Here is a 10,866-nt window from a genome sequence, read left to right as displayed (position 1 = left end):
AACAATTTGTGAGGGTGTGGCCTCCTGCAGATCAGATTCGTTTATGACCTTTAATTCATAAATATCAATGAGCTCATATAAATTATCAATAAATCATTGTTCTTTGAAAATGTCAACTGTAACCATTAACTAATGCTTTATCTTTTAATTTATTACAGTTTATCATATCAAACAATGATTGGTTAACCTTCAGCACACAGAGGAAGTACAAAGTGATGATGTAAAAAAAAAAGCTCCTGTTGTCTGAGGAGCATGTTTTCAAAGAGCCACAACATGAAAACTACACACAAAGAGAAGAAACCAAACATCAGGCAGCAGCGTTGCTTCTGCTGTTTACTGCAGAACAAACAAGACAGATAACAAAAATAAGAAGCAGAAGGAAGTGTTTTCAATTTTCATAAATTGTGATGTGTCAATCAAATAACTCTGGCTGGGGAGAACACACACACACACACACACACACACACATGCACGCACAAGCAAGAAAAACACCAACAAACAAACAAAAATCTGCACTTTTAAATGAAGTTAAATTCTGTAGGATCTAACATTATGCAACATAAACATGTTAACTATCAGTTTGGACATGTGGAGCTGCAATATCTGGGTGTTGTGGCGAAACGCAAACACACACACACACACACACACACACACACACACACACACACACACACACACACACACACACACACACACACACACACACACACACACACACACACACACACACACACACACACACACACACATTTGCACGCATACTTACACAGACAGTGATGTTGAAATGCACAGGGTGGGCTGTGTGTGCAATTTCCTTGTCAAGAACTTCTTCAAAAACAGTTTTTCTTCTTTGTTTCTATTATGTGTTCCTGCACATGTATGATGATGTAATACATATTTATTTTAGTTACCATGGGAGATTGACTGAGCAAAAACAGTAGTGTGCAGGGAATAATAAACAATTAAAAAAAACTTAATGAAAAATAAATGATCAATGATGTACAAAGTATTAAATTAGTGTTTTAAATTGAAATTACTAAGAAGCTTAAGTGTTTACTGAGTCAGTGTGTATGTGGGCTGTGCAACAATGAGGAAATGTGCAAAATATGTCAGACACAAGTATGCAAATGCATGTGAAGCATTCACAGAGGACGACAGTGTGGACATGCCAAAATTCCTCCTGGGAGGGGCACAATAAGCGTTTAAATTTAAAAACTTTGAAAATCCTACCTACCTGCCTACCTACTACAGTTTTGAAACTTTCACCAAAATGTAGCCCCAATACTGCTGAAACTTTTGTCTACTTAAACTCATTAACTTATTAAACCTATCTCCTCCCACAATTTTCTGCTCAACTGACACCAAACTTGCAAGAGAGCATCTTCAGACTGTCCTCCACAAACGATCCACACAGTTCAAGCCCCAGCTAGGGTGACGATAATGAGGACACATCAAAATGCCGGATGTCCTCAACTGGAAACACAAGACAATAGTCCTGATGGTGGTGTTACAGCATGCCTCTAAATGACAAAACTTTGAAAATTCATAACAAATCAACCTTATGTGCTACAGCTTTGTAATCTTCACTTTCAAATTGACAAATTTAGCCTAAAATTGCCCGACCATGAACACTGCTGCGCAGCAGCTATAATTCAGATCGAGAAACTGACATCGGGCAACACGGTTAGCAGCCCAATCGAGCCATCACACGCCTGGGTGTCATTGTCAACAGGGCCAGTACAATCAGGAGCTGACTTTACAGCCTCCATCACTCTGAATTATCCAGGTGCTTCAGGTAAAGTAGCAGCTTATCAAGATTTAGTGCTGCTTTAGAGCTTTATGAGCTGTTACTTACTAACACCGTTTGACCTTTTGTACTGACCAGTGCACTCTCATCTTCGCACCTGATGTGCTGTTACGTGGCTTTAAACAGAGCATCATTAATGATTACATCCATTGGAATTACTTTATACACCACATAAAAGTGTGAAGCTGCTTTCAGTTGGTGTGTAAAGGCTAAAGGTGAGATGGCACAGGTACAGTAACAGCTGCAGTTTGCACACGGTGCAACACCCCACACTAAAACACCACAACAGCTCCTTGTTAACTGCAACGTTGTCTTTTAAAAACATCCTAACCTCTGCTGAACTCTTTTTTTCTTACCAATAATTCAAATAACTATAAACATAACAACACTAGTGCTGTTGACTTACAGTTTGACTAATCACAGGGTTTTTCTATAATAATTATCAGCATTACATTGTTTTTGTGTAATAATTGCACTCTGGACTACATCCACTATTTTGTGGGCATGCTACTGTAAAAGGTAATAATTGTATTGCCGCAGCGCAGAGTGTCTGTACTACACTCTTACTCTAATTATACATCTCCATCTCCAAACTATGTGAGAAATAAACATTTTCCCAGCCCCTTTAATCACTACGAAAGCAATTGAATTCAACTCTTTAGAGACATTACGTCTACCACCAGTCCATGCGCACACACACACACACACACACACACACACACACACACACACACACACACACACACACACACACACACACACACACACACACACACACACACACACACACACACACACACACACACACACACACACACACACACACACAAAATTCATTCATTAGAATAGTAGAAACAGAACTTGATAACCTTTGTTATAAAGCCACCAACGTAAAATATAACCCTAACCCTATAATGGGAATGTAATTATCACATCCTCAGTAGGACAAGCCCACTCTCAGACTCGCTAGTGTTGAAGTCAGAGAGTCGCAGGACAACAACAGAGGCGCTGTGGTAGAGCTGGGCGCAGGGCAGGGCAGGGCAAGGCAGGGCCGAGGTGGAGTGTGGAAGGGTAAACAGATGCCAAGTCAAATAAAACAAAAAAAATATGGGCAACGGTACAACCCCTGGCAGTCTGCTCACCGCTGGCATAGACACAGCTGGCTCACACACACACACACACACACACACACACACACACACACACACACACACACACACACACACACACACACACACACACACACACACACACACACACACACACACACACTGTACACATATGCTCTGTTTACACACAGTGTAGGCAACGCTCTAGGTGGCGGGTGATCCTGCTCCCTGTCGGTTCACTCAACCAGAGAATTAAAAGAATATGTCTACAGATGTGGAGTGTCACGCAAGAAGCTCCTGTTTGTGCCCTTTAATGAGCAGGAGCTCTGACAAGGCAGGTGCACACACACACACACACACACAAACACACACTATACAAAATCTAAGCTGTTGCAACACTGCATGATGACTGTAACACAGACACACAAGATGGGCGGGGCTGCTCAGTCAGGGGTTAGGTAGCTTAGAGAAAATCCAGGAGCTCATTACAGATTAACTGCATCAACCTCTGAGAGAGAGAGGGTGGTTATGGTGGTCTGCAGGGTGGGGCCACATACTGAGCTGTCATACACTTTACCTGATGGTGATCAGACTCATTAAAGCAGGAGGAGGGCGTGCCCAGCTTCTGGATATTACGTAAAGATCCTGGCTCACTCTCTTGCTGCTTCATGGAAATCTCCATTCAGCGCAGTGTTTGTTTTGGATCAAGATATCATTGTTTCCTTGAAACAGGTTGATCACTGTAAGAGCCCATTGACAATATTGATGATGGTATTAATATTAATAACATTTTTTTTTTTTTTTCGTTGGTACATGTTTGAGAAAGTCTTTTGTCTTTCCGTCCTCCGCAAACAAGCCAGAAGTCATTTACAGTGCAGCATGTCTGGAGTCCCCCCCCCCCACGCAATTTACCCCCATTTACTACTGTAAAGTGATAGACAATAATAATAATAACAATTACTGTAATGAAGTCAGTATGCGAAAAAATAAAAATCTCTAACAAATTATAAAGTCCATCACTTTTTTTCAAAAACTGTAAAACTTATTAACCTATCTCCTCCCCTAATTTTTGCTCAATTGACACCAAACTTGTTAAGAGAGCATCTTCAGACTGTCCTCCACAAACGATCCACACAGATGTTTGATTTATCAAAAATTGAGCCTACAGTGCATGAAAAGGTTTGACTGTAAACATATACCATCCAATTCTTGCTAAATACATTTTCAATCTACCTGAAAAAAGTTGACAATATTTTGGAGTCGTGGTTGATGAAGTTTGAGATTGTTTACCGCCTTTCAAAAACTAGACAAACATGTGAAACAAAAAACCCGCCCGCCCAAGGACTTCTCTTGTTGTTGTTTTTTCTTTTATACAGTCGCGCGCGCACACACCCAGAAAGAGAGAGATACCTTTAATGACTTCAGGATAGTTCTTTAGTTACTATTAATGATCACTTGCATAACCAGAAACATCCTGATGAGTAGGCAGCTCCAGTCTGACCAGCTGCTTGATTAATGGGCCTCAGAGAACCTCAAACACGTTCAGGAATGTGAGGAGAAAAACACTTTGCCAGGAGTTCAATTGTATCCTCCTGTTACCCCAAGGTGGATCTATCTGTATACCTACATAAGTACAAAAAAAGGCACAATCATTTGGAAAAATCTGAGCAAGTGGAATATAGTATATAGTTAATAACTACAGAAAAACTATACTATATATACTATACTATATAACTAGAAACTATATGTTTTTTTAAATCATTGAAAATCAAACATTTCTTCCTTTATTTTGGATTTGTATCTTTTTTTTTTGTTCAGGTTCTTCTGTTGGTGCCTTTTCTGTTGTGTACACACATGCATGCATGCTAACAGAGCCATAACTTGCCCCAACATGTTTTTTTTCCTCCAACCTCAAGAGGTATTCCTGAAAACAAATACACGTCTGTACTCTAAGTCTAAGTACTGTGTGTACAGTACATTTCCATATGCCTGAAACCTTATATCAAGGCCATGACATTCAAATTGAGTGACATGTTTTGACAAGACGACATAAAGTCTATACCATTTCTGACACATTGCAAGTTCATACTGTGTTCATGCATATGTTAAAAAAAAAAAAAACTCAGCTTCGAATGTGTTTAAAGTATATGAAATGTATTTTAAAGTACATTACAACAACAGTAATAATCAATAAAACAAAAAACATGTGCAATGAGAGTCAGGAATAAGAACAAAGTATCTTTACAGTGTAAATCAACAGATTTGTCGATCAGTGAAGTGCACAAACACGCAGTGACATATTTAGACATTCACATAGGAACACACCAAGCTGCAGCTTGGCTTGAATGAATTCAGTGTGTTGAATACAGTAAATGATTTCTAGCTGACAGATTGTCTCAACAGCAGAGGTCTCCTATTGAAATTTCAGACATAAGTTTGTTTTGCAGCAATTTAAAGTAATTGATCAGGCTCTTAATAAATGTGTAATTCCTCTCACTGGAAAGCCAACACTACTGTTTTACAGTTTTCTGCTGAAACTGCATCTATTTCCCTTCCTACACAGATTGACGTGTATTCAAAGGTGGAAAAAACAGGATGTGAAATGGACTTTATTTATTGTGTTACTCTTCCTGCGGGGTACTGTAACTAAATGAAGTTTAAATACAGGATCAGGAGGCAAACACAGTGGAAGACTAGAAAAGCGGAGGAAACAAAAAAATGTTCGCCTCTGACCTCTGAATATGAGCACCACCATCCAAGCTCTTGCATTGTTTAAATTAAGTTTTATTCAACCTTTTTTTTTGTTACAGAAAAATACTTTGTCATGAAGTTTATCTCTTCACCCGTCCCTTCATTTCAATTTCTTGTAACTCTTCTTTGGAGACGTGTTATCTTTGTACTTCTTTTCTGTGGAGTGTGAGAGTGCTTGATCATAGCTTCAGGATGCTATCTGAGAATCTGAGTCTTTGTTCGAGCTTGTTTTACATAAACAGGGACAGTCTTTGGCTAATTTAGCCTTTTTGCATGCAACGCAGTTAAACAAATGCTCTCATAGGAGCATAAAATACATGGGTGACAGCACTCACAGACATTCAAAGACACAAACATACAAATACAGGTGCAAATGTAACTGTTGTTTGTTTTTACAGCACAGGCCCAGTGAGACAGTGCTATCTTTGGGGACTGTTGGTCAAATCACAAGTTCATTTATATTTGTTAGAGAGATGGAAGAGGGCATGTGAAACGTTTTAGGATAATACTCAAGGGTGCCATCTTTTATTTTCCTTTCTCTCTTTACCTCATCCCCATTTTTGTTGTATTTCCATTCTTCTTCTTCCCCGTTTCTACATCCAACTTCCTCTGTGCCGCCTCTTTCTTTATTAAAACATTCTGGAGCTGGGAAGAGGACAAAGGTCAGGATAGGGAGTCTTCTTGACTTCTCCCTCGATCCTCTCCTCCTGGGTCTTCCACAGCCGGCTCCCCCCCTCTGGTCGACCTTACTGTTTGGAAATGTATCATTTGTAGTTATGAACCCTCTGGAGGAGCGAGTGGGTGGGGAGTCCTGTTGGCCAGCCCCTCTCTTCTTCTGTCTTCTGTCTGTGCTGCTGCTACTGCTGCTGAGGCTGCGTGTCCTTCAGAGGGCGAGGGGAGTGTGTGTCCATCAGGGGGGCTGTGTATGCCGAGGCTGGTGAGGAGTTCCTGCAGGTGCGTGACGGTGTTCAGCAGCTGCTTCTTCTCATCCTCCAGCGCAGAAACCTGCTCCCTCAGTCGCCCCTCCGACTGGACAAAGGACTCCACTCGACTCTCCAGGCTGCACACACGGGCCTGGGACACCTGAGAGGACAGGACCAGGAGAAGGTTAAAACCAAACCAAAGCAACGTTGACATTAACTTACTTGTTTGTTAAAGAGATAGTTCAACATTTTGGCAAATTGGCCCATTGCCATAAGTCCTATAGTTTTAAGAGTAGGTATGTTACCTTTAATTGTCAGTGCAAGCTATTTTTAGAACGGCGGAGCAGAGCTACACTACCGAGGCTTATGGGATTTCTTGGTTTCCCTCATCAAACCCATCAAATACACAATCCAACAACTCCAAAATGCTCTTGTGGACAAGTTGTGACCTGCACATTCACGACCCTATGAGATAATAACGGAACGTTACAAGACTGCAAGTTGTTTTCGAGGCAAATGCAGAGACTTCTTGCCGAAAAACTGCCCCCGATGGGAACGCGCATCAGTGGATTTTAATAATAATAATAATAATACATTTTATTTGGAGGCGCCTTTCAAGTCACCCAAGGTCACCTTACAAAAAAGGAGTGGAGGCAACATAGCAGCGATAAAAACAAGACAAACAAAACATCAAGATAAAAAGTGAGTGCAGTGCAGAGTGTCTGGATTATAGAGAGTGTGCCAGTTTGAACAGGTGGGTTTTGAGTTGGGATTTGAATGTTGTGATGGAGTCTGACTGTCTTATGTGTGGTGGGAGGGAGTTCCAGAGTTTTGGTGCTGAGCAGCTGAAGGCTCGGGCACCCATCGTGCTGAGGCGTGATGTGGGGGTGGTTAATAGTCCAGCAGAGGTGGAGCGGAGGGAGCGGGAGGGAGTGTATTCGTGGAGAAGGTCGCGGAGGTAAGTGGGGGCTAGATTGTGGAGAGCTTTGTAGGTGAGGAGAAGATTTTTGTAGTGAATGCGGTATTGAACCGGGAGCCAGTGGAGTTGGATGAGAACAGGGGTGATGTGGTCAGATGATTTGGTGCGGGTGATGATCCGGGCAGCTGAGTTCTGGATGATCTGCAGTCTGTTGATGAGTTTGGTGGGGAGTCCGGTGAGAAGGGCGTTGCAGTAATCGATGCGTGAGGTGACAAAAGAGTGGACCAGGATTTCGGTGCTGGATTGGGACAGTGATGGGCGGAGTCTGGAGATGTTGCGGAGGTGGAAGAATGCGGTCCGGGTGATATTTTGAATATGGAATTTGCATGAATTTACCTCGAAAACAACTCTGTCTGGTAACGTTCTGTTATTATCTCATAGTGTGGTGAATGTGCAGGTCACAACTTGTCCACAAGAGCGTTTTGGAGTTGTTGGATTGTGTATTTGATGGGTTTGATGAGGGAAACCAAGAAATCTCATTAGCCTCCGTAGCATAGCTCTGAGCAGCTAGTGGCTCTGCCCCTCCGATCTAAAAACACTTGCACCAACAATTAAAGGTAACAAACCTACTCCTAAAACTATACGGATTATGGCAATGGGCCAATTTGACAAAATGTTGAACTATCCCTTTAATGTGTGATATGCACATGTGTACCTGGAGCTCCTCGAGCAGGTCGAGGTTCTGCTGTCGGAGGCTCTGATTGGTCCTTTCCAGCTGTGCAGCTCGCTGGTGCTGGTTGAGGGTGGGGGGCGTGTCCAGCAGCTCATCCTGCAGGACGTGGTACTCCACCTCATAGGCCTGGAGCTGCTTAGATACATCCATCTCACAAACCTAATAGACACACATGGGCTCATTATGAGAAACCGGTTAAGCAAAATGACAGATGACAGAATCTAGATGAACAAAAAATTTCCATTCACAAATACAAATGAAGCCACTGTATTCATAAACTGCTGTTAACACTGCACTTGGAAAAGATGTGAAACAGGATGAGTAATCTGGGAACATGATGACATTACTATTAAAGCAAGTCTGGCAGGAAAAGCAAAGATCAAACAGTGTGTAAATAAGCCAACAGCATGAAAACGTTCAGTTTTGCACTGTGAACACCAGCAGGGTTCGGCTGAATGCCAGCACCCTGACAATTAATACAAACGCCTTTGGTGTCTGTTGGAGAATATTTGTGTTACGACCCCAGTTGTACAATCCTTAAATTTCACCTTCTTGTTTGCAGTTCATAGACAGCAGCATCTACCAAATGTCAAATATATCTTTTCACTTTTTGCCTACACAGTAAAGATGCAATGCACATTCTTTTTCCTATGTTTTCCGGTTTAGCAGGATCTGGGCGTAAAACTTAAAGGGAACAACGATTTCTCATTACATAACCAAGTGTAGAATGCTAAGGTCTTTTGATAGACAGGTGATAATAACAGGAATAGTTTTTCTTTCCATATAAGTTTGGCTAATCTGCAGATTTGCTTAAAACTTGTAAGAGGATCTGAGTGTTTTTATTATGTTTCCGTGTTCTCAAATATCAGCAGCTTACCTCTGCAAGTACAGTGTTATCATTACTGATAGGCACCATGGCCAAAACTGTAAACAAAAGGTCATACAGTATGAAACAGGAAATTCTCACAACCAAGTCAGTTGTAATCTTGGACTTGCGTGTTTTAGATTTCTATTCGATTGTAGAGTTTAAACACTGGAGAGATGTTCAGCACACAGGGAACCACACACCCTGTACACTTTTATCTTTTTTTTTTGTAGGAAACTGTTAGTCACTCTTCATTTCACATAGACATAGGTTACATAGACCTGATGGGAATAGTTAGCACTGGAGGGGAAAAACAGTGAGTTATAACATGACTCAACACCCTTGCTATCTCATGCAAATCAGGTTTAGGTAAAGGGAACGGCATATTTCCTAAACTATGGCTTACTTTGATAATGTCACTGCGCATGAATTTGGCTCAATCAAATCAGATTGAATCAAATATTCCCGTCAGCCACTCCCATCTCAAGCCAACGTACAGTATATACTTACATTACACACCTACACATCACATATGTTCATGACTAATGCTGTAGGTGCCTCTCTGACTCACCTGCTAGCACACGTATGGCATGTGCTTTGTGTTTTACCTGCAGCAGCCATGGTTTCAAATCCAGCCCATTGACCTTTGCTGCATGTCTTTTCCCCATATCTCATGACTCGCAATAAAGACAAAATTGCCCAAATTATACCTTGAAGAAGTCTCATAGCTTACACAAGACTCACTCCCCTTATCTGATCAGAGGACACTCAAGTCATTCAATACATGACGTTCTTGTTATTGACATGCACTAGTTTCACTGTTTTTCTGCCATAAATAGTGACGTAAGAGTTGGAGGTTAAATGACTTTGTTCTCACTCCACCCATCAGTTGCCCTCATCTGGTGAACACACACCTAAGCACTCAAGCATAATATCAGATATAGCGCATCAGTTATGTTACAAAAGGTAATTCAACCACTGATCCACTTGTCACCCAGGCCCAGCCTATGCAAATTACTTCAACCTCCCATTAAATTGATAGCAATCGCTGCCGCATGTGATGCTGGATTAAATAAATCTAGTGATAATGTATACCGGTTTCACTGCTAACATAATCCCATGAAAAGGTGAAAACCAAGCGCTATTCAAATAAATGTTCAACAATCAGCTTTGAAGACAGAATAACGACACTGCGAACTATTCTCTAGAATCAAAGTAATCTAGTGACAGTTGTCTGATTTATGGATTTATATATAGTAGAAATAAATCAAATGTTTAAATCTTAATACCACAGATAGAAAATTACGAGATGGACAAACAATGACAGCAATAACAACATTATTAAGAATTAACCAGTGTATGTTTTTTTTCTTGCTTACTGTATCTTCTATGTAATTAAACACATGTATTCTGGTTAGGCCGTGCAGTGTCTCTTTTTCTAACCTGGTTGATGGTTTTCTCCATCTGCACCAGGCCAAGGTTGGGCAGGGTGGTCTTGATGAAGTCCACGATGGACTCCAGGCTGTCATGCTGCAGGATCAGAGGCTTGTGGCTCCCCAGCAGGCTCAAGGCCACCTTGAAGACGACCTCTGACCCCTGCAGGAACAACATATCTGACAGACAAAAGAAAGGCGTCCAAGACAACAAAGGAGGAAAAACAAAGATAGAAAGGTAGGACGTTAGAAAAGACTGTGGTATGACGTGTGTCTGAATTACTTACTGTTACATTAATTAAACGGGTGACAACACACCTTATTGT

The 10,866-nt window shown here is 41.3% G+C and overlaps 1 protein-coding gene across 3 annotated transcripts in view; it reads right to left on the bottom strand.

Annotated features, from left to right (window-relative positions):
* Positions 1 to 4,756: 4,756 nt before the first annotated feature.
* tbc1d1 (TBC1 (tre-2/USP6, BUB2, cdc16) domain family, member 1) overlaps positions 4,757 to 10,866 on the bottom strand; it is a 49,106-nt gene continuing 42,996 nt past the window's right edge. For all 3 annotated transcript variants that reach the window (XM_083977519.1, XM_083977520.1, XM_083977521.1), the window contains 3 exons: positions 10,551 to 10,720; positions 8,225 to 8,401; positions 4,757 to 6,750 (listed from right to left, as the gene is read on the bottom strand). In XM_083977519.1, coding sequence (XP_083833645.1) covers positions 6,442 to 6,750; positions 8,225 to 8,401; positions 10,551 to 10,720 — 656 coding nt within the window. In that variant the 3' untranslated portion in view covers positions 4,757 to 6,441. The remainder of the gene's footprint in view (positions 6,751 to 8,224; positions 8,402 to 10,550; positions 10,721 to 10,866) is intronic.

This window comes from Trachurus trachurus, assembly GCF_905171665.1.
Source record: "Trachurus trachurus genome assembly, chromosome: 1".
Lineage (NCBI taxonomy): Eukaryota > Metazoa > Chordata > Actinopteri > Carangiformes > Carangidae > Trachurus > Trachurus trachurus.
The sequence above is the reverse complement of the archived record's forward strand: the minus strand, read 5'-3'. Positions and strand labels throughout refer to the sequence as shown.